Here is a 25,495-nt window from a genome sequence, read left to right as displayed (position 1 = left end):
TAATAGTCGGTGGTGATTTCAATGTGACATTTGAGCCACTAGACTGTGTAGAGTCCCATGATTTGAGTGAGGAAGACACGGTGTGGATAGTGCCATATTTGGAGCGTACCCCCATTAAAAAGTGGTCAAAAGCAGCAATACAGCTGAATACCATTTCCTTAGAGCATAGGCTAAGGGCCGCAAATGGGAGAACCAACTCCGACAAAGGAAGGGAGATGACCTCTAGTGGACCGAAAGGGGTGAGTAGGATAGACTACCTCCTGATAGACCTTACCTTATGGCCTCTAGTACGAGATATGGTTATCATCCTGTCTTGTGATAGCATCCATAATCCCCTTAGCCTGACTGTCGAACACCCATAGGGTGAAAGGGGGAAGGTCGGCTTGATCACTTTGAGTACCAAGCAGGTAATCCCCTCTAATAACAAATGTCAGCTCAAATGGCTTGCCGTTATGGAACATGAGACCAAGACTAGAGTGATCAAAAACGATCTAGAAAAGCATCTGGAGACCTTGAGTGTAGAGTCCGACGATCCACCCAAAACATTTCCCATAGAGACTTCTTCGACCACCTGGCCAGTTTCTTGTTCATGGCTACAAGACCGTTGCCAAAGCAGGGTAGACCATTGGGTTCCAATTTATGGTTTAATAGGGAGTGCAGAGTGTTGAGAGGGAGACTGTCTGCAGCCATTAGAAATAGGGACGCATTTAGCACACGTGAAGTCAGGAAGGAATATAAACAGGCCCAAGCCAATGCGAAGAGAGAATGGGATGAAAGGAAGTGGGAAGATCTTGGGGAGGCCATCCGTCATCCAGATAGTAAGAAGTTCTGGACCCTTTTGTCCAAGTGCAATTTGGAAATATCGCCCCATTTGGTTAACAACATTCCAGCTGTAGAGTGGCATAAACACTTTAGCGACCTCTATTCTTTCACTGAAACACATGATAAAAAACAGTTGTTCCAGAATATAGGCTACCCAGTGTGTACCCTTTCATTTTCTAAAGAGGAAATTCTGTCCTCCTTGGACGCAATTGCATCTGCGAAAGCCCCAGTCCCGAATGGTATCCCTGGTGATCTTTTCCGTGCAGACAGGGAAAACTGGGCTACATATTTCATGACATTGGCCAACGATATAGCTAGTGGGGGGAGGATCCCCGATTCGTGGAAAGGGGCCGAAATAATACCCATTTTTAAAAAGGGGGTTAGGTCGATGCCTTCCAACTACCATCCCATTAGCTTGATCGACTGTGCCCAAACGGTCTTCTGTCATTCCGTCCTAGCTAAAATTCAGGACTGGAAGAATGAGAACGACATCCTATCTCCACTCCAAGCAGGATTTCGGCAGAACACCGGCACAATGGATCAAGTATTTTGTCTTGTCACGCTATATTGGAAGGTAGTTGTCTTGGGCAGGGGAAGTCTATACCTTGTCTTTATAAATTTAAAAACAGCATTTGACCTGGTGCCCAGGGAATCTTTGTGGCGGGTGCTTAGGGATATGAGAATGCCTTTGGAGATCTTGGAAATACTAATCAGGTTGTATGATGGAAACTATGTCCGGGTGAAGTGGGGGAACAGGGTCAGCTTACTGAGCCTATCATGATCCAGTGGGGGGTTCGCCATGGATGTGTTTTAGCTCCAACTTTTTTCTCCCTGTACGTCAACCAGGAAGCAGCCTTTTTGTGCACCCTACCAGCTGATGCACCATCTCTTGCAAACCAAAAAATCTCCAACCTGTTATCTGCTGATTATACCCTACTGATTTCCAAAACTCCCATGGGTCTCCAAAAACTTTTAAATCATTTTAAGGCCTTTTGCGAGGTGAGGGGCTTGGTCCTTAACATAACTAAAACCAAGCTAATGATGCTAAACCCTCACAAATCCTTCAAGGGAAACGTATTCCTGGATAATGTCACGCTTGAGAGGGTCAGTTACTTCGACTACTTGGGTATCAAACTATCAGAGGGAATGGCTTGGAAGAGTCATCTAGAGAAGGTTTCCTTGAAATTCACTCAGTTCACTGGGGCTCTGAGGAGGGTACACTGCTTATCTTATACCATGCCCGTAGCTCCTGCTCTTAAATTGTACAACGGCAAGGCTGTGACTAGTGCCCTCTATGGGGCGGAGCTGTGGGGCACAGCACCCACAAATGAGCTTGCAGTTGTGGAAAACAAGTTCCTCAGGAACCTGATATCCCTTCCCCTAAGCACACCCCTTTTCCGCTCAAGCTTGATCTGGCTATTAAGTCCATCCACGATCTTGCGAGGCTCCGCCCACTGCTGTTTTGGCATAGACTGGTCTCCACTCCTGATCTGGCACCTTATGCAGCTGCCCTTTGTGAGATTTCTAATCTGGACACTGCAAACAAAATTGGCTTCGGTCCAGCATTGGTCTGCCAATTCAGGCTATCAGCCACCCACTCAAGAAGCCAAGTAAAACTCCTGCATTGGGCTTGGGTCGATCAGGACAACCTTTGGAAAAGCCAACCCGGCAGCCTAACAGATGCTTTCACACACGTGACATCTGATTGCCATCTATAAAGCTACTTTGATATTATCAAACAGAGTTCAGACATGGTAGTTTACCAATTAACTCTTTTACTAACTCTTAGCAGAATAACAAATCCCAACCCACGGCTGTCCCCTCTGTCTATGTCCACACGAATCAATAGGGCATGTCCTCTTTGCCTGCAAAGCATATGCGAAACCAAGGAGCAAATGACTAGCTCCTGTGTGTAGACAATTAGGGACCCAAAGCTCTAAAGGCACCCTATGGATATTAAAGTCAGATGCCAGACCCCTTTTCGCCTGTGCTACTGTGAAATTCCTAGGCCCTTTCTGGGCGATTAGAAGGAGGGCACAGTTAACAGCGGCGACTGGTGTGGATAGATAAAATAGAGACTGAACTTCTAATGCTGCTATTTTATATTGCTAAATAATTGCTTTTATGGTTGTATTTTATGTATTTTATCTTGTCTACTAAGGGCCCTATTCTTAGACAAATGGCAATTACTGCTCAATGTGTGGACTACAAATCCGGAAACTGATTTGCCAAATTTTGACATTGCATTTGCACTTTAGCCCCATAGTCCTGCCGCAGAGACCCAAATTAGGAATTATGGGGAATTGCATTATTTATGTATTCTTCATGCTGTTTTATTATGTCTACCCGAGCTCCTTTTATTCTTCATCTGCACACTTGTCTTTCAAAACGCTCTTTTAGTCTAATACGATACTTTTAAGATCTGTATGGTTGTTTCTTTTATGGTTTGTGTAACCAAAATAAAAAAAATTGATTGATTGAAATAAAGTGTAGTGCGCTGACACCTCTGCTATTTGAAAAGTGCTTTATGAAAATGCAAAAATAAACATAAATGAATGCGTGATGGTACAGAAAAAACAGACGTTATATCTTTAAGTGGTCCAGCTTTTCCTTTAAGAGTTAATTTTCATTTCCTTATCTCATTTTAAAGTTCTATGATAATTTAACCTCAAGTGGTTTTGTGGCCTTTAAAATGATTTTAGAAAAGATAAACTAATGGGGTACTAGTAAAATATGATTTTCACACGACGAGAAATAGCATTAGGTGAGTGATGAATACATTGAGCCTAACTTGATTGACAATGCCTTCAGCAAATAGATGATTAAGGTTTATTCAAGAAAAGCCAGTGGCTAACGACGGCGGAACAAAAGCCCTCTCTGTCAATTCTTAGCAATGGGTCTATTCAGACCTAATTAGTTCCAACACATTGACAAGCAGTCTTAGAAAAATGATAATTGCTGTAGTTTAGTACATTAATAATGAAACAGCCGGTACTGCTTTTATTACTGAAAGAAACTCCAGAACTCCCTAATGAATGGGTGAACAACTTAGATCTATTGACATGCATCTACAGTCGGTTTCTCTGCCAGATCCTTGTAGGCTCAAACCTCCACCTAAAGGTGCACATAAACAATCTGGCCAAAAGCTTATCAACTTAGGCTGTTGAGATACACTGGACATTTCATAACCAAATCTTACCTAAAGCATGTTGTCCAATTACTAATCATATGAAAAACTTACTACAGAAAACTATCAGCTTTCATAACTTGCCTGGAGCAATTTCAAGTAGTTTTCCACTCTACAGCCCACCTTCTATCTGCAACTAGAAGGTTTAACCAATTATCTCCAGTGCATACCCTTCTGAATTGGCTGTTCTATCTTGTAGCCCTTCCAAAATATTGTGCACCACTTACACCTGTGCAACACAAAATATCTTACACAAAAACAAAGTATCTGATAGCACCAATGATGTCTTAAGCAAAGCCCCCTGTATCTCAAAGCTACAACTCTCAAGACCTCCATTCTAAAACAATCCTTACCAGCAAATACACCTGAGATCTGGAATGTGGGATCTTCCAATATAAAAAATGCACCCTCCTCCATTTTGAAGCAATACGTATAAACAAATGTAGCATCTATATGCCAAGGGCCATGTAAATAGTGAATTTCTTGTTCTATTTACTCGGCTGCTGGCTAAATGATCAAAAGTATTTACTATTTGGCCTGCGGCCTTGAAAATAAAAGGGAAACCACTATTTACAAAGACATCTGGCATAATAATAATATAGATTCTGCACTGTGTGCCCGACAGCTGTCTAAATAGCAAAAAAAGTCCCTATTTACCTGCCAGCTGGCTAAATATTAGAGATTCTGCACTGTTTGGTCTGAGGGAGTGCAGGTAGCAGAAACATTTCAATATGTACCTGACCTCTGGCTAAATATTGGAGATTCTACACTGTTTGCTGGCAGCCATGCAAATAGAAAAAAAGCTTCACTATTTACCCGGGCGCTGGCTAAACAGTAGAGATTCTGCACTGTCTTGCTGGTGGGCATACAAATAGAAGGAAAACCAAAATATTTACCCATCTGCTGACTAAATAGAGATTTTGCGCTGTCCAGCTGGCAGTGTGCAAATAGCAGAAAAACTTCACTATTAACCTAGCCGCTGGCTAAACAGTAGAGATTCTGCACTATGTAGCTAGCGGCCATGCAAATAGCAGAAAAACATCATTATTTACCTGAATGCTGGCTAAATAGTAGAGAGTAAACACTCTTGGGCTGACTGCCATGTAAATAGCAGAAAAACTTCACTATTGACCCAGACACTGGTTAAATAGTAGAGATTCTGCACTGTCTGGCTGGCGGTCATACAAATAGCAGGAAAACCAAAATATTTACAGAGCTGTTGACTAAATAATAGAGATTTTGCGCTGTCCAGCTGGCAGCCTGCAAATAGCAGAAAAACGTCACTATTTACCTGCCTGCTGGATAAACAGTAGAGATTTTGCACTGTGTTGCTGGCGCCCATGCCAATAGCAGAAAAACATCATTATTTACCCGACCGCTGGCTAAATAGTATAGATTCTGAACTGTTCGGCTAGTGGACGTGCAAATAGCTGAAAAAATAAGTCTTTACCCAATCAGTCAGGGCCGGACTGGCTACCGGGCATTTTGGTGTGCTGCCATGATTTCGTTGATGGGGACCTGCGTGTGCTTAAAACCATTAGTTAGTTTTGCTTTGTTTATTTAGAAGCACACGCAGGTCCCCATCAATGAAATCAGCCCCCACCACAGTGAAATCAGCCCCGAGATTGGCAGCACACCAAAACACCCGGTAGCCAGTCCGACCCTGCAATCAGTGTTTAAATAGTAGAGATTCTGCATTGCTTGGCTGCCAACATCCTGTCCTAAGGGGACCCCCTTCCCCTTTGCAAATTAGTTACCACCACAACTCAGGGGTTGTAAGCGCATCAATGGTTAGCAACAGCAATTGCAGTAACAAACTATCAATAAACTCCTTTCTGAATTGAAAGGGGAGGGAGGAAACCATTCATGCACCCTCCAATTTGCAAATCAGAAATGATTGCAAAAGTCCTTTTACTAGGTCAAAGAAATTTCCAAATCATAAAAAGGGTTTTGTACATGATGATAGGTACTTTTGTGGGCACAAACCCTTATGTTTTTGTGAAATGAGGCTCTTAGTGCTAAAACTGGCTTAGGTGCAAGGCACTAACTTATAGGTCTAAAGGTCCCAAATGTGTCCAAGTTATTTTGACAGACATGGCACTGAATTCCACTTCATTGCACCGTGGGCAAAGACATAGCGATTTGGGAGGCCCTTTATGGAGCTGTCTTGTGCTCCACAAATGCTCCTACTCCTTTTCAATTCCGTGCAGATGTGACTAAAGATAAAAATTATTACAACCTTTGCAAGACCAGTTAAAGCTGTTTACTCTTCTACAGCTATATGCTCACCCTTACTCACAAAGCCATGGGAATGAAAAAGAGCGAGATATAGGTTTTAAAAAAAGGCTTCATGTTATGAGAACCCGACTTTTTCTGCAGCAAATTAGTGCATTCTGGAATTATTAATTCTGGTTCAGTTCAATTAAACAAATCGGACTAAACACCTGAAAACAATGATTTGTAAAAAAAAAAACAGAAATGGAAATGTTCTTTCCTAGTAACATAGAGACATCTACTATTCACGATGATTTTATCTAAATAAAACCAATTGCATAGGGCCTCTTATGAAGAAGACAACGCAGTATAATTGAGAGGCTTCATTCTAATTGCATGACACAAGTAAGAAAAACTATGGGCCTGTTTTGAGTTTAGAGTTAACTATGTCAGGATGGCACAGGACAATTCCTCCGACATCCTGAGGGACCTCTGCCAACCAAACTTAGAGCTGTCCGCTGACCCTGTGTTCACTTTTCTACATTGACAGGAAATGCTGTCATGGCGATTCCTGTCTATGCATGAAACATTTGAAGGATATTGCAATCAGACATGATGGCTGGCTAGCAAACTCTAAAAAAAAAGATTTGTTTTTCAAAAACACACTCCCAAATAAAGGACTTTGTTTTGGGGAATAAAAAAATGGCCCTACATGCTGCGATTTGTTTCCCAACGTGACGCAATCGTTATTTTTTTTACTGTCCCTCATAACAAGGTTTTATTCTAAATAGGTTAGATGGTATAAAGTTCTTTCTTCAATACCCGCCCTTTATTGGGTCATCCAAAGAAGTAATCTGTTGAGAAGCCACAAGCTAAGAAATTAGACTATAATTTTTGAACTTAATGTCTTTGGAATATGAATGAATCTTCCCATTAAATCAGATAAAGACATATAGGCATCAAAGACACTGAAGAAAAAACTCACAGAGGTTTTTATTCAATCACTTTATTCCAAATATTCTAAGAAATACGACACTGTATAAAAAGAGACATTTTGTTACCTCTCTTATGACCCACTGATTGAACATTTCACAGTTCCACTTTAATACTTATTTTCTAGGGAGGGGATGTGGATCCACTATTGAAGTTTCAGAACTGATTCAGGTGTTTCTCTTTCAAATCTAATTTTCTGACTGTCGCTCAGACACAGTCTCTGTGTCAGGTCATGCCTCTCACAGCAGCAGCAATACTGCTGGCTCCAAACCGAAGTATTCCAAAAAAGGATGAAGCAAAAGATTTTAGCACCTGGCTCATGAGGAACACACAAGGAAACTTTGACACCTTGAAAAAAGAGAAAAATATGACCTTCCCCTTACATCCACCATCTACCCTATGTCGTCACTCAGGAAGAACTAATCAGCAGCCCTTTGCTAAAAAACACCTCAGATATTTTTTGGGGTAATGTTTTCTCCATTCTCCCTCAATACACTTCTGGGTCACCATCCTCTATCCACAGGGATACAGTCAATTCAATTAAATAAACTTTATTTCACTTACATAGGCAACCATAAAAGTACATCACAAAACATTCGGGAGGTAAAAGGTAATCACGGTTCAATCCATTTGGTGGAATACATCATAAGAGCAAAAATATTAAAAGCTACAGAAAAGAGACAGGGCACTGGTACTTTAAAAGAAGAGTTGGGGTTAATCATCATAAGTCTAGCAGACTAAAATTCAGAAATAACACAAGATTTCGTTAGAGCAATCACACCTTTAAGGCCATTCCTTTGTATAAAATTCATCAAGAAATTATGTTTAGCAACAGTTAAGATAACATGGATTTCCTTTTAGCGATAACACATTTTAAAAAGAGTAAATATTTGCACATACAGAAGGAGAATTTAACTGTTGCAGAAAGACCAAGGCAGCACCACATCTTCTAATTCCACTCTCCGTTAGAGCAGTTATTAAAAACCATTTAGTAAGGGCAGAATAAAGCTGACAAAAAAGTAAACTGGAGCAGTCTCTGGAGAGAAGATTCATTGCATGGGCATATTAAAACTTTTGATGAAACAAATTGACCAAGGGAGAACCCAAGATGTCATCTCACAAAACAGAGCCTAAATCAAGTTAAGTGCAAAAATAACAATTGATGGACAAAATGCAGAACAATGTCATACATTCACCCCAGTACAGAGACCTGGGCCTAAATCCATCGTTTTCTTTGCTCACCATGCCATTCCAGTTTGGACCCAGCCATATGCAAATCAGCCTTGACCCTGCGCCCAATGGGAACAGTCCAGCCCGAACTGCCAGGCCAGGTCCTCCCTGGACTGGTAACAAGCATCCTAAGACCGGTTTTGGGCTTTCAGCCCTCATCAGCCAGGATAGCTTGACTCCAGTGGCATGGAGAGCACGGGATCCACGTCTGGGCATACCCGTCCCACTCGGGGTGACAAATGCAAAAAGAACAATTGATGGACAGAATGCAGAACAATGTCATACATTCAACCCAGTACAGAGATCTGGGCCTAGATTTATAGTTTTTTTTCTCACCATGCCATTCCAGTTTGGACCCAGCCATATGCAAATCAGTCTTGACCCTGCGCCAAATAGGAACATTCCAGCCCGAAATGCCAGGCCAGGTCCTCCCTGGAATGGAAACAAGCATCCTAGGACCGGTTTCGGGCTTTCAGCCCGCATCAGCCAGGATAGCTTGACTCCAGTGGCATGGAGAGCACGGGATTCACGTCTGGGCATACCCGTCCCACTCAAAGTGACAAATGCAAAAAGAACAATTGATGGACAGAATGCCGAACAATGTCATACACTCAACCCAGTACAGAGATCTGGGCCTAGATCCATCGTTTTTTCGCTCACCATTCCATTCCAGTTTGGACCCAGCCATATGCAAATCAGTCTTGACCCTGCGCCAAATGTGAACATTTCAGCCTGAACAGCCAGGCCAGGTCCTCCCTGGACTGGAAACCAGCATCCTAGGACCAGCTTCGGGCTTTCAGACCTCATCAGCCAGGATAGCTTGACTCCAGTGGCATGGAGAGCACGGGACCCACGTCTGGGCATACCCGTCCCACTTGGGGTGACAAATGCAAAAAAAACAATTGATGGACAGAATGCAGAACAATGTTATACATACACCCAAGTACAGAGATCTGGGCCTAAATCCATCGTTTTTTTGCTCACCATGCCATTCCAGTTTGGACTCAGCCATATGCAAATCAGTCTTGAGCTAAAGAATGATGATGGATTAAACCCAGATCATTTGACTGGGGGTGAGTGCTTGCAATGTTCAACACTCCGTCCATCATCCCTTTGTTTCTGCTTTGTTCGCCCTAAGTTGGCAGGGTATGCCCAGACGGGGGTCCCTTGCTCACTTTGCCACTGGATTTAAGCTAGCCTGGCTGATGACGGCTGATTATCCAGAAACCGGTCCCAGGATGCTTGGTTCCAGTCCAGGAAAGACATGGCTTGGCAGTTCGGGCTGGACTGTTCCCATGAGGCACAGTGTCAGACTGATTTGCATATGGACATGTCTGAACTGGGGTGGCAGAGTGGTGGAGTGAGCTAAAGAATGGTGATGGATTAAACCCAGATCAGTTGACTGGGGGTGAGTGCTTGCAATGTTCAACACTCCGTACATCATCCCTTTGGTTTTGCTAAATCAAGTTAATAGCAGTTTGTCCCAAGTGTTGTCCACCCACTCAAGGTACTGCTCCAAAGCTGGTGTGGTTTGAAGCTTCACATACTACTAACTGCAATTTTTGACAGCTCTGTTTCCTCCCTTTTTCTATACCTCAATGCTTTGAAAGTTTTCTTAACCTAGGTCACATCAGATTTGGCCATCGATGCAGGACTAGAGAAAAGGGTCAGCCTACCCAGAGTCGCTAATTCTGACTTAATATATTATAACCAGTGGATTTTCATTCCACAGTCTCATTCAAGGCACTCTTAAATGACCCCCCTGTTGAATGAGGCATGCAGGTTTGCCCAGACCACACACTACAGGGCAAGGGGGAAGAATTTAATAATATCCTCCATGTACTCGACCCAAAGCTCTTGGTGATGAAAGTTGCACAGGCAGGGTAAACTCCTAGGAGCCACCTATGCACCCTATTTTGCTCACTCTGAAGTGAGTTAATATAAGAGTATTCCCAAATGCCCGCCCCATAGGTAAGAATAGGCAGGCATTTACTCTATAAACCTCTAACAGGGATACAGTCAATACAGTCCCACTGACTAAGAAAGCTGTATCTACTCTCCCATCACACCATGCAAAATGCAACTCACTTGTCTGTGAACTAAGACTTTCATCACACAAGAAGTCTCACTACTATGCACTTAGGGACAGATTTACTAAGGTCTTGCATTGCCCTTGTGTCACGTAAGGTGATGGAAGGCAACACAAGCCCTTAAATGGGATTTACCAAGCCACACAAAGCCATCTTGCATAGCTCTGTGTGGGTAAGTAAATCCAAAGTAGTGCAAGGCAGCATATATTGCTCTTATGAAATGGTCTTCCATGGGTGGAGCATGGGCATTCCCATGCATCCAGCCATGGACTTTGACACACTCCCAGATTCACTATGGTGAGTAAAGCTGCGATTGCATCAAAATGGTATGCTTTCCCAAGTGAGGTGTAACGAGGAGAAATATGTGCATTCTGCAACACACATAGAAAGAGGAACATGCCCAAAGTATTTTATTTGTGCAGGAAGGAGCCCATTCCTGCCCCAAAACGATCCTACTTGTAATGCATGCACCCTTGCACCATGTCCCAAGGCTGCCTGTGTTGGAGCTAGGCAAAACACAGTACGCCAACACAGGTAGAGAGCAGAAATATGTCATTTCTTAGTAGACTGTCTCCCTGTCATGCAATGCAGCGCAGCAAGTTGTCTTGCTGCCTTGGGTGACATATTGGTAAATCTGACCCTTGCTACAGACCCCCTCACATACACACACATGAAATGTCATCACAAAGATCCCTCTGATACAATCTATCTAGAGCCTCCTTCACCCCCTCTTTCATTCACCAGAGCCATCTTATGATCATGAGCTTCCCTTTGCTGATTGTCTTATCTGTTGGACCCCTTAGTTAGACATTAATCATTTTTCCTGACTTCAGCCATTTGAGTTTCTCAAACCCTTTCTGCCATCCTTCACAGACCACACTAATTTTCACCTATCCACCTTTAAACTCTTCTGCCAAATTTCAGTCCCCATGTCCTCAGATCCACCCCCAGGCTACTCTGTCAGCTTCAGACCACGTTTTCTACTCACAGATTTCAGTGTGTAACAGTCCTGTTTTTTTATTCACTTTCCATGTTGTGATTTTCCAGCAAATACTTTACCAGTTCTATACTTGGGCTGGAGTTGGCAGTATAAGATTTATGAATAAGAACCATTTACAAAAGGGATATCCTAATATATGTGTCCTAGGCTCACATAGGAGTCCTCCTGCTCCTAGTGTTCTTACATCACTTCTAGGTCCTTCTGGGTTGTTTTAGTTTTTATGGTCCTCCTCCTGGCCTTGGCCTAACTAGTTCTGGTCAGCCTGGTACTGGTTTTCTCAATATTGGCCTCCTGGATGTAATCCTTTCTGACCCTGGTCTATCTGGCCCTACTCCTGGCTCATCTTTGTATTAGCTCTTCCTGGTAATACTGATCCTCACCCTGATCCTACTGGTCTGCTGCGTCCGTATCCACAAAGTCCTTTTGTCCTGGTTCTACTTGCATTGGCTCTCCTGGGCTTCCTGGTTTGGGTAATCCTGATTCTCCTTGCCCTGGTTCCTGTCCTTTTGATCCACCTGGTACTGTCTTCACTGGCCCTGGCCCACCCTATTAGGTCCACTTGGAGTAGGGTCTGTTCACTCTGATCCTGGTCTAGTCTCATTGGTCCTCATGGCTCTTGTTGTCCTAGTTACCCTGATCTCGCCAGCCTGGTCCTAATACCCCAGCTCCTAGTCCCCCTGCTTCCCTTGGAACTTCATATCCTGGTCCCTTGATTCTGACCTCTCAGGTCCTTCTACCTCTGTGACTGGTCCTGCTTATTCTGATCATTCTAGTCCACCTACTGCTCCATCAACAAGTTGCTGGTCTTAAGAACCCTAGTCCATCTACTCCTGGCCATAGTAGTTCTCTGGGTTCTTCCTCACTCTTAGTCTGGTTTGCCTAGCAATGCTCTTTCTATTATTGCTCCTCACAGTCCATGTTTTCTTCCTGTTTTTTTGCCCACTATACTTGATTCTTTTGTTTCTGGTTCTCCTTGTTTAGGCCTTTTGTATGTCTACTCCTCTCTGGTCTGTTACTTTGGTGTATCCTAGTCTCTCAGGGCCCTTTCTCTAAGCTCTTTCTTTTCTTCCCGGATCCTCTTCTCCCTCATCCATTTAAGCTGGTCCTTCTGATGCTTCTCACCCTGCTCATCTGATTCCCAGTATATCAGTTCCTGGTCCTGCAGGTCCCTTCAGTCTACCTGGCCTCTTGTGTCCTGGCCCGCTTAGACTTTGCTCACTTATCTCTTGTCTTCCTTTTTGGATCATCCTTATTCTTCTGGCCCTGTGCCTTGTCCTCATAGTCCTTCCGGCACTATACCCAATGTCTGGCCCTCTTCGCCCTGGTTCTGCTTGTTTGGGTCCTTTTAAGCCTTGTGATTTTGGTCCTGGCCCTCCTGGACATCTGGGTCCAGCTCCTTAGTCTTCATGTTTTTGGCTGTTCCGGTCCTACTGATCTTCCTCACCCTGGTCCTGCTACCCCCAGGTCCTGGCCTTCTGCTCCACTTGCTACTCTGGGCCCAAGTTTTATGGTCTTCCCGGCCATATTGGTGCTTATCTTTCTAATCCTCCTTGCTCTTGTCCTGGTCCTCCTGGTTCTGGTTCTCTTATGTATTATTGGTAATGACCCCCTCCTGTTGGTCTAGATCTTGTCATCCTGGATCTGGGCCTGATCCTCTTGACCCTTGTCTTCCTGTTCCTTATCCTCATGCTGCTATACAATGTCATAATGGTCTTCTTTTATCTGGTCCTTCTGGGCCTCGCCATCCTGTTGCTCATCCTTATGGCCATCCAGATCCTAGCCCTGTGTCCTTGTTTTCCAGGCTGTGATCATGCTGGTCCTGGTGTCCCTGGTCCTGATCCTCCTTATCTTACTCATCCTGGCCCTCATGGTCCCGGTACTCAAGGTCTTGATGTTCTTTACAATGATCTTCCTGGTACCCTTAGTAATTTGTCTACTTGTCCTCTTAGAACATATCCCCTGACTCTGGTTGCCTGTGTCCCTGGTCTTCACTACCTTGCACTCCCGGCCAAGGTCATGCTATTCTTGTTTTTCATAGTCCTTGGCCTTCTTGAGATTCTGCGCCCATTGTCCCTGATCTTCTTTGGCCTGTTCCTTATTGTTTTGGGTCTCCTTAACCTAATTCTCCTGGACGTGGCCCATGTGCAATTGCAGTCTTGGTCTCTTTGGTCCTGGTCCTTCTTGTCCTATTGGGTTTGTTATCATAAACGTTGCCTTCTGGCCCTGTTCCTCTGTGGTCCTCTTGGTCCTAGTCACCTTGTCCTGGTTCTCCTCACCCTGAACCTGGTACCACATGCCCTGGTCCATCTTGCTTGTCGTGTCCTGGCACTCGTAAGGCCTCATTTATGTTTTTTTGCTGTTGGGCAGCGCAGCAGGGCTTGCTGCTGCGCTGCCCTACGGCAAAAGAAAAGGGCAGGATTGTACTGTATCTATTAGATACAGCGCATTCCTGTTCTTTTCCCCTGTGCCGGGGCCCAATGGGCTGCCATGCGCAAATGCAGGCACCTTTGTACCATGGTGCAAAGGTTCCTGCGCTGCGGGGATGATTATTTTAGTGCAGGAAGGGAAACCTTCCTGCACAAAAACAATCACAAGAGGCTTTTTCCTCTTTCGATGTGTCCTGCAGAATGCAGCACACAAAGAAAGAGGAAAAATTAGGAGAAAAAAAGATATTGTGCCTCCCTTTTGGTGCTGCCTCAGACTTGTGATTATTTGTAAATCTGGGGCAGTGTCAAAAAGCCATGGATGTTGCTGGGGTTGCCCCTAGAAACACCCATGGAACGCCCCTTTCACGCAGTTTTCTGCAAAAAAGGGGCACATATTTCTATTGCCTGTATTTATAAGGCCTTATAAATATGCCAGTGGCACATTGCATCACCGGTTCATCGAAAAAGTGACATTCCTGTGGCGCAATAGTGCCGGTAGGCCTCATAAAGGAGGCCCTTAATCTTTGTCCTCCTAGTTTGGATTGTCCTTGTTCTCCTGGATCTGTTCCTTTTCCGTTTAATCCTACTGGTACTGCAGCCATTGAGCCAGGTCTTGTTGATCCAGGTTCTCCTTGTCTAGGTCCTCCAAAGCCTGGTCTTTTTGATCCTGGTCCTCCTGCCCACCACTGTCCATTCTGCTGTCTTCCAGATGTGGTAGTCCGATCCCTGGAACCCTAGGTACTGATCTTCGTGACCCTATTAGCACTGTTTCTGGTCCTCCTGGTCATGATCCTTTTAGTTTTCCTAGTCCTCTGTCTCTGGTCTTCTGAGTGCCCTTGGTACTGCCTCCCTCAGCCTTCCTAATTCCTGTCCTTCTCCTCCTAGTATCTTGGACATACTGGCCATTGCTCTTCAGGTCCTGATCTTCTTAGCCCTCTTCAATCTGGTCCTGATCCTCCTGGCCCTCGTCCTCCTGATCCTTGCCTGCATGGCTCTGCAGTAACTTATCCTGGCACAGATCATCCTAGCCTTTCCTAGTTCTGATGTTCCTTGACCTCCGGTTCATGCTAGTCCAAGAACTTCCTAGTTCTGGTTTGACTGGTCATCATTCCTATATACTCCTGCCCCTAGTTGTTTGGATCTTGGGACTCCTATTTCTGCCAGTCTCCCAGTCCTGCACATTATTATCCTCCTCACCCAAATATTGTCGTCCTTGACCAACTCCTCTCATTTACCTAGTCCCCTCTTTTGCTGTTCCTAATCCTTCTGATACTAGACACCTTGGTCCATGTAATCCTGGTCTTAGTTCTGGTACTCCTTTGTCTAGCCGTCAAGTAAAGTGTCTTCTGCTGTTAGTTCCACTGGCATTGGTTTTGCTAGCCCTCCTAGTACCCGGTTCTCCTTTCCCACCCTCCTCCTACTAGTCCGCCTAGTTTGCCTGTTTTACCTTGTTCTTGTCCATCTGACCATGGGCCCCTCTATCATGATCATCCTAGTAATATTCCTATTGAGACTGTTTTTCTCATCCCTCTGGCACTGGTCCTCCTACTTCCTATGTTGTGGGTCCCACTGGATCATGTAGTTCTTGTCACCCTGGTTTAGGATCCCCCTGAGTCTGACACTGGACCTACCTAGAATTTGTCGTCCCTTATAACCCTCTGGTCATTCTAATTTAGGTTCTACTTTACCTGGTCCTTTCTAGTTATGCTCTTACTGGTCATTTTGCTTCTGGCGTCTTGATCCTCCTTGATCTAATGTCTGAGTCTTGCCCCTCCTTTCACTTGTCCTTCTCTCCACTGGTCTCCTGGTACTGATCCTCTTTGGTCTGTTTACTTGGGACTGCAACTCGTGATCCTGGTTGTCCTCGTCCCTCTGGTCCTGGTCGGTGTGCACAGGCCCTCATATCCCTTCTTGTTGTTATGATCCATGGCCTTCTGTCCATTCTACCCGTGGTCCTTCTGTTCATTTGGGCCCTTGTACACTGGGTCCAGGCCCCCTGTTCCACATCCTCCTGGCCTGCCAGATCATAGGACCAATAAGCATCAATGCCCTAAACCTACTCTGCTGGGTGCATAAAAAAATGAAAAATTGTGTTTATTCACAGATAGCAGAGTGAAATCCTCCTGTGAATTACCCAGATGTATTAATTACCTGTCTGCTGCTTTCACCTCCCCATTCCACAGAAGCCCCCTTAGTGTATCTCTCAATTTACTGTTTGCAAGTGCCCCAAAGCATGGTGCCCTCAAACACCAATTACCTACTGTATGTGTCCCTCCCTCTGGGGTCCAGATATAACTTATCTGTCTGCATTCCTTGTTTGCTGCTGCTTGTTGACTGCTGCTGTGTTGCCAGATTTGAAATACTAAGCAAGCACAATCTACCTTACAACAGAAGCCTAAAGCTAGCACAAGGCATGCCATAACCATCCTCTCCACACCACCCCCAGCGGCCACAGCGCCCCCTTCCGCAGCTAAACCAAGGCCACAATTCATAATTTACAGTGTAACCCATCTGGCCATAAAGTAAAGCTCAGAGTCAATAAATGGGATTAAGTATGGATTAAGCATGGATTTATTACAAATTCAAAGTCAAGCTGATATAAATCAGCCTCAGTAAAAAAGTATAAAAATACATAATCACTCATGGCAAACTGCAATGCCATACAAAGTTTATCCTCAATAACAGACAGCAAAGGAGGAATTCAGTAGACACTATACAAAAAATAAGGAATACAATTTGATCCTGTTGCCTATATATGAGGTTGTCTAAGAAACCTATTTAAGCTCTATCCTAACATAAAATTCAAGGAACCCTATTTAAATCAGGGAAGCAAGAAAGGTGTCGGCAAAGGTAAGTATATTGTATAGCATAAAGCCACTCAACAGGGATGTGGAAAAAAGGTCTGTACCTCTCAAAGTCTAAAGGGAATTTGAATCTAGCTGGAGTGTGCCCTCCAATTAACAGAACCTTCAAAAACCATAGGTCACCTGAGAATTATTTCTCTTCTTCAAATATCATATTTGGCAACTACACAAAGTTTCTTTTTCTTTGGTCTACATATTCAGAATGACCTTGTGTCAGTCTTGTCTTCCTTCCATCCAGACAGTAATCCTCCCTGCATTTGTCAACATTTTTCATCCTTGCCAAAAGATACTCCTCTCAAGTTTAACTATCTCTTTCACACAGTGTGCCTTCTTTATTCTTTAGGTCACGCATGTGCACCTGCAGAGGAGAGAAAAACATTGAAACTGAAGCAAACATTCACTTAGAAGGTTAACATTGTGAAATGCAAAAACTTTTGGCCTTTGGTCAATTTAGTGTAGCAAGCATATAAATAAACGTTTAAATGTATGATTACAGGTACATATACAGTTACAATGTAGGTGTAAAACACCAACTGAATTTATACATTTTCGATTATATATATATAAATATTATTCAAATGGGTACATAAATCTATGTAAAAGTCAACAATGTTATTCAAACCACTCAAATGCAGATATATGTGCGTACTGCAATTCATTGTTACTGTAAAGAAAATGTTAATATGCACACTCATATAGATATTTAAGGTCACACAGTAGACTAACTTTCTGTAACTGTTCAAGTACACTTTGTCACCTAAATAAATGTTACATCACAAAAATATACTGTGGCCATATGTAAATATTATGTGGTCTTATCAAAAGTGAAAGGGTGGAGCCATATTTATGCTGCTCCAGTCCCCCCTCTGATAGTGAATCAAGCCATCACAGATTTCAATCTGATGTTATCAGATGCTTCATCTAAAACCTTGTGGTCTTCAACATCTGTCGTCTAGAATCCTCCTGATATGTATGTTGCCATAATATTTACTCTGACTCTCCTCTAACTCTACATCTCCCCTCTTTCTCGTCACTCCCCATCTAACTTGTGCATACTTGTATCCCTTAAAGATCATGAATAGGAATATGGCACAAAGAGTAATTATCAAAAGTGGTTTCAAGATGGTGCCCAAGATTCCACTACCCAGGTTTCCAAACCATTTGCCTGCAGCACAGAATCTGTTACCAGTGGCTAACCAAGCACCTCTTGCTTCTAACTCTTTCAAATCTTTTGTCAACACAGATATATTCCAAATAGATTTCTCTAGATCCTGACTTTCATCTGGTATATACGTACAGCACTGCTAAACTTTGAGCATCCTGCAGATTCCACCTTCTTTTGCGAGAAAAAGGACTAACGTAAGTTAGTTTTGAAAAACGATTCAGCTTATCTCAACCATCTCATTATTTACAAGTAATAAAGAATTTTCAGTACTGGTAACCATTGTATCCACTATGGTAGACAGCTTTCTAATGTTAAGATAATTCAGAATCACACCCACAGATGGGATTATGGCACCAAAAATATCTCCTACTAATTATGCTGCACTAACCCCTCATCTAGATCTGGATTTTGTTTGCCATACAGGATCAATAAAATGCTCCACTTGGTAAATCTTCAGGAAAATTATATCAAGTTAACATGTACCATGCCATTCAAGGGGCAATTTAAAATATGCATTCTGCCCTCAAATAAAATACATTCCAGGAATCACAGGATTCTGTCCCTCCAAGAAAAGGTCATTCTTCCCTCTCACCTCAAAAATATTTTCACAATCACTCTGTCCCAAAAATAACAGACCTATCTAACTCTGTTCAACGTTTATACACAGTTTTCCCTTATGCTGCCAATCTAGGGTTAAAGCGGGACATTTCCCTTAACCTGTTGTTCAATTTCTTCACTGTTCCACCTATGGATTCGTCTAAGATCTTTATCAGTTTCAGATTTGGACTCTAGATCTCTTCTTTTGTCTTCCACTAAATTCAAAGATGTCTTCTCCACATCTGACATGTAACAAGTCAAATTATGTCTATGTACGTGTGCAGTATCTACTGACTTAAGAGACACAAAATATTTTCCTGCAATTTCTGCACCCTTGAAATAAGGATTTGTATTCAAATGTTTGAACATAGGGACTTCTGAAAGAACTAAGGGCCTGATTTAGGTCTTGGCGGAGGGGAATACTTCATCACAATCACAATTCATTAATCACAGTGTAACCCATCTGGCCACAAAGTAAAGCTCAGAGTTGATGGATAGTATTAAGTATGAATTTATTACAAATTCAAATTGAAGCTGATAAAACTCAGTCTCAGAAACATATTTTAAAAATGCATAATCACTAATTGGAAACCACAACGCCTCACAAAGTCTATCATCAATAACAGATAGTAATTGAGGAGTTCAGTAGACACTATACAAAAAATAAGAAATACAATTTGATGACCAGATTGAAAGTTTCGATCCTCTTGTCTATACATGAGGTTGTCTAAAGAAACTATTTAAGCTCTATTCTAACCTAAAATTCAGGCAACCTAATTTAAATCATGGAAGCAAAAAAGGTGTCAGCATTGGAGAACTTCTGTAGAAGTTCTAAAAGGTAAGAATATTGTATAGCATAAAGCCACACAACAGAGAAGTTACAGAAAGGTCCATGCCTCTCAAAGTATAAAGGGAATCTGAACCTAGCTGGAGTGTGCTTTCCAATTAACTTACGACAGAACCTTCGAGAAACATAGGTCACCTGACCAATTATTTCTCTTCGTCAAATAACATATTTGATTACTAAACTAAATTTCTTTGAATCTGGTCTACACATTCAAAACGACCTTGAGTCCCTCCCATCTTCCTTCCGTATGAGCAATAGTCAACCCTGCATTCATTAAAATTTCTCAGCCTTGCCAAAATACACTCAATTTGAATCTTACTATCTCTTTCACACAATGTGCCTTCTTTATTCTTTATGTCATACATTAGCACCTGCAGTCGAGAGAAAAACATTGTAAATGAAGCAAACATTTACGTTGAAGGTTAACATTGTGCAATACGAAAGCTTAAGGCCTTTGGTCAATTTAGTGTAGCAAGTATCTGAATACACGTTTAAGTGCATGATTACAGGTTCATATACGTTTACAATATAGATGTAAACCACTAAATTAATTAATACATTTTCGATTATAAATTATATGCAAATAATATTCAAATGAGTACATGAATATATGTAAAAGTCAACACTGTTATTCAAAACCACAGAAAAGCAAATATATGTGCAAAATGCAATTCGTTGTTACTGTAAAGGAAATATTAATATGCACACTCATATAAATATTTAATGTTATACAGTAGATGTACTTTCTGTTACTGTTCAAGTGCGCTACATCACCGAAATAAATGTTACATCACACAAATGTGTGACCATACAGAAAGATGTATGTTGCCTTATCAAACATGAAAGGGTGTAGCTATATTTACGCTGCTACAATAAATTGCCCGGGTTTGGCTCCACACTTTAGAACTTGTTTGCTGTCTTCCCTGAAACCTCCTTACGCTCTGCACATGCGATGCATTTTCTGCAGCACTGTGGTTCGGGAATCCTAGAAGGTGTCCACGGGCAGATGCAGCAGGGTTACTGAAGACCTTCTGGTGACTGGCCTGGTATCGATCAGAGTGTAGTGGGACTGATGCATCCCTTCCTGCCATAAGTGTAGAAGTCACAGTTGGGATCTAGCCCATTAAATGTTGGAGCTAGGGGTGTAGAAGGTTCACTGTTGATTTTCCTGATAATACAACAAACATTGCGTGCAACAAGCTTACAAACAGAGTCTCCTATAACTTGCAAAAAAGCGTTCAAAAAAACATTGATGTGTAAATGTGGGCCACTCTTTTAACTGTCTCATTTGTTAATGGGGTCCTCTGCCCTCTTTTATTTTTGTGCTTGAGCTTACTTTCCGTTCAGGTTGGCCCTGGTGGGGGGAAAATGTTCTCTCCTGTCTGGCTGGCAGACATTGCTGAGCTGCGTGGCCACTCAGGCCTGGACTATCTGCAGCTCTTCCACCTGCATGAAGCAGCGCAGCCTTCTGCTGCAGGCTGGTGGCCTCCAGCCCAGCTGAAGAACTTTAAAGAAGTTCAAGGCAAGCGCTCATCCTGACAGACACATTCCCTAGGCACATCTGGTGGGACAGTCTAGTCAGGTGAGTCATGCAATGTCTCTGCACAGAAGTTCACTCATCTCTGCAGCATGTTCACTAACATTCTAGGCTATCCTTCCACTTTATTTATATTGTACTGACAACCAGAGACATGGTTTTGTTAATTTCTATATATTTTGAGATACAGTGGTCTCAAGAACTTACTTGGTGCCTATTGCATGGTGTTGATCCACGATTGATGTCTTGTAAGGCTATGCATATGGCTCCACGGGACCCCTGCAACCTTCTTCAGCTGTGTCTTAAGTGCGATGAACGATGATGCTGCAATTGTTTTACAGTATGGTCATCTTAGAAAGAAATTTTAGATTAGTGACCTTCCATTTCAGTTTTGCATTAGTTTCAAGTTATTTTTAGAACATCTCATTGTTCAATTTTTTTTTTGTTTCTTCTATTTCGCTCTTTCAATACACTTGATTGCTTGCTTTCACAAGAAAGTGTCACTCCAAGCATTACACATTTTGCAGTTGAAAAGTACACAAGTGCATTGAGAATATACAAATGTCACAGATAAGCAATCTGAAAACTTGGCAGCTATTTTACATATCGCATATAAATACATAGACCCCTGCAGGCTGAATGGTGGTCAATTGCATAACACAACAATAAATTGGAACTTCGGTGGAATGCTAGACGTGTATTTACATTCAAAGATCCCATGCTGCCAACTGTCACTCATTAGGGTTTAAACACACTCAAAAAGGGTATTGTTTCTTCATTCCTGCAGGAAAAAACAGTGTTACGCAAAATCAGAACACCAGTGGCTTATGTTACTTGCCCCATATAAAAGATGCCTCGGCATAAGTGCGCTCTACAGATACCCTCAGTCAGTCAGTCAGTCATTAGGCATTGGTACGCTGAGCGTGGAGGCTGGCTGCCATTTCTCTGCTTAGGTTCTCCTGCTAGCAGCTCTGTGTTGGTGCCCAAAGCCAAGGATCAGTCAGGACTGTCATGTAACACGTGATTTCTGGCACCTTGCAGTCTGGTCCAGTCACTCCATGTGAGCTGCTCACTGGAGCTGAACTCAGGAAGTCTATAAAAAGCTTACATCTCTGAGACGTACGTTTGTTGGGCTGGATGGTCTTTCTGGCGTTTTGAAAACCCTCTTAACTAAGGGCTAGTGGCTTATCAAGGTCCTGGTCTTCATGCTTACACTGCTCCGTGATACAGGGAGTTTGGTTCCTAAACGAAGGTTTGATACAACTGTGTCGCGCTGGATTGAATTTGACTATTTGTGGACTAAAACTACACCAGCATATGGTGCTATGTATTCTATCAATTACCATATGGCTAAGCCTTGAAAAATTTGTCACTCCTACTGTAGGATCTCTTCACAAAAGCACCTATTGACTTATCGAATGTATTAACTAATTTCCCAAAATTCTGTTTCATTGACAAAGCTGTGTCCATGCAGAGGTAAAGGTGATTGTGTGATTCAAGATAATTTGTATTTGCGATTTGTTTGTGCAGGATTATCTCACAGCCAAACAGACCAACCAGGCTTGGATTGGACTTTTTAGCGCACCTGCAGGAGGACGCTGGACCTGGATAAATGGACCGCCTCTGAATGAAACTATGTAAGATTGCCACATACGTTTTCATTATTATTATAGAAGTCTAATTAACACTATTGTATAAGTAGTAGATTTCAGTACATTAAATGATTTCACAATGTGCAGAATACCTAAAAACAGCAAGAAGACCCCAGCATTCATGTATGTTTCAATAAGTACATTTCTATCAAAAGGACTGGTGCCTTTAGTGACTCTTGTGGAATATATAAAGAGCATCTTTGTCACATAGACAGATTCCTATGTGCCCCCTATTCATTGCCTATCCCAATGAGACAAGATGCTGGATCCAGCAAGGCACACTGATGCCTGCTCACCTGATGGAGTCTTCAAACACAGAGGGTTTGCAGCTCCCTTATCTCCATTGCAGGCCGGGAAGCACTGTCACAACTCCCTTATAATATGGCACATAATCCACCTAAATCTACATTAAATGTATACCGCAAGGCACCTGTGAGTTATGTGATTCTGTGAAGGTACTTGGGGAGATATTCACAAGGACTTATCTCCGATTTATCTTCACCTTAACGCATCAAAAGTGGAGATAGATTTAACACCCCATTCACAAGCCGGTGCACACTGCAGACATCGCCAGTATTCCGGCGATAACTGCCCCAAAATGTATCTCCATGGTGGGCACCCCTAACTAACCCTAATGAGATGCAGAGTAGGCGTTCCCGTGCAAAAACACATGAAAAAACCATAACACCACTTTCACAATGAACTGCCAGATCCGCGATGCGAGTCAAAACCACGCGATAAGCTGCGGTAGCAGCAGGTATTTAACACCTGCCTCCTGCAGGTGTAAAGCCGGAACGACTACCTGCAGTAGGCAACGGAGCCCCGCATACAGCCACACCCAAAGAACAAACGACGCTTGGTTTTGCCATTCACATCAGTCCAGGGCCTCTTGTGCTCCTCCATTGTCCTCCTCTGCCATGCAACAGCATTCACATGGTCCGAGGTGGTGTGCCATCTTTGCCTCTTTGTTGCCAATGACACGTTGGAGGTGACGTACAGTTGGTGGTGGTGTTCTGGCTCATCCGTGGCGATAATCGGGTTCTCCTGGCGACTGTACCCCGTCTTCCTCTTCTCATTGGCCTTCCACGGGCCCTGTATTCCTGGGTGTTCCTCCATGGGGATTGTGGGGTTCATGTTGTCCTCTGCAGTCGGTCAGGGTGCATCCGTGGCACTACGTAGTTAATGTCATTTTTTGGGGCATTTTCAGTATGCTGTTCTTGTGCTTTTTCCGGCATTACGAGTGGATATTGCTGGCCTTTCGCTGGTTGTCACTGTTCTCTTATCGCTTTTGGGCACATCGCGTCTTTTTACGCGTTGGGGTTTGTGTTTTCATCTCCATTGCGGTGGTTGTATCGCAGACATTGGCCGCGTTTTCGGCGATACTATCGCATGGTGCCGCCGTGTTGTGAATTCCAGGTTGACACAGGGTTATTTTGCTGCGATGTGTAAAGTTGCGTTAACCATTTTTGGAGAGGTTTAGCACATGTTCTTGTGAATATACCCCTTGGACTCTTGCCTCTTACTTCACTAGGTCACATTACTTCTTGCTGACATGTATGTCCATCTGGCACTACTTTATCCCATATATGCTTTTATATCTATGAAAGCACTACTATAAGATTATAATACAATCCCACAGTTTTTATGACGGGTGCCGCACACAGCAATTGAACCATCTGTTTTAAAATGCCACTACTCTGCAGGTGTATTTTAATTCCGCCACTAGAGTTCCCTAAACGAAGAGGGTGACCCTTCCAGATAAATGATCTGCAAATATTCATAGGTGTTTCAACATCTATCCATGTGATACTCTAAATTCCTTGGGTGAATTAGATCTCATGGACACCAACCCAAACTCGCATTGGGATTCAAGAGGACAAATCTTTGTGTAATTCTAATACATCTCTTCACAGTGGTTTACAATGATATTTATAGTTTACAATTAGATATGTATGTCTTAGTATGGTGCATGGGTACTCACATTTTCTAGGCTTCAAAAAGTAGGGTGTGTGGTGCGACCATTGTCACATTGGTTCCAGCAGGGTGGATGTTGTTGGAGGTAGACGACCTAACAGTGTTCCTGTTTTGAACTGCATGTCATGGGTTATTTTGACAGCTCCATTCCTTCCTGCTCTCTAGAATAATTTACAGATTCGATAATACTGTGTTATGCTGCATGTGAATTGCTATCCCTCCATCCCACTCTAAAATAAGCCTTCTTTACTTTCTATCAATCCTTTTGGCGAGTCACAAGAGCATAGAGGAAGTAACTTGATTATTCAACTGGAGTGAAATATAATCTTATGCCTTACAATCTCCTTATGACTTTATTGTCTTCTCTGTAAGCATTAAGAGTGCTTAGCGGCAGGCTTTTTCAAAGTAGTGCTTTAAAAGAAAACCAACATGGTTTGCAATTTGCTGAGGTGGGCAGACACAAATGCCAAAATGTGTCTGCTAGAAGTGGTACAGTAGGGCATAGAAGGATTAATGAATATTCGATCCTTGACCAAAAAGTTCTGATCACCAAGTATTAGACCTGGCATCCTTGGCGTGGTTTCCCCTGACTTTTTGCCTCTACCTCCTGTATTTTTGACACTCCGCTGGATTTTGTTTTGCTGGTTTAGATGCTTTGGGCACTTTGCCACAGCTGATCAGTGCCAAAGTGCAAGTGCTCCCTGATTAAATTATTACTGTGATTGGTTGTCCATGATTGGCATATTTGTTTTACCTGTCAAGTCCCTAGTAAAGGGCACTAAGTGTGCCGGGGCTGGTAATTCAAATTCTACTAGTTGGCCTGCAGCACTGATTGTGCCAGGCACCTGAGTAGCCCCAAAATGGTGTCTCAGGCCTGCCACCGCAGTGCCTGTGCGC

The 25,495-nt window shown here is 42.9% G+C and overlaps 1 protein-coding gene across 4 annotated transcripts in view; it reads left to right on the top strand.

Moving 5' to 3' along the window:
• Positions 1–25,495, top strand: part of LOC146813012 (killer cell lectin-like receptor subfamily B member 1B allele C) — a 640,827-nt gene that overhangs the window by 474,358 nt on the left and 140,974 nt on the right. For 3 of the 4 annotated variants that reach the window (XM_085620032.1, XM_085620031.1, XM_085620030.1), the window contains one exon: positions 22,503–22,609. The exons of the other annotated variant lie outside the window; for it this stretch is intronic. In XM_085620032.1, the coding sequence (XP_085476158.1) occupies positions 22,503–22,609 (107 nt within the window). The remainder of the gene's footprint in view (positions 1–22,502; positions 22,610–25,495) is intronic. 4 annotated transcript variants of the gene reach the window in all.

The sequence above is a fragment of the Triturus cristatus genome, chromosome 7, assembly GCF_964204655.1.
Source record: "Triturus cristatus chromosome 7, aTriCri1.1, whole genome shotgun sequence".
Classification (NCBI taxonomy): domain Eukaryota; kingdom Metazoa; phylum Chordata; class Amphibia; order Caudata; family Salamandridae; genus Triturus; species Triturus cristatus.
This window is presented reverse-complemented; position numbering and strand designations above follow the sequence as displayed.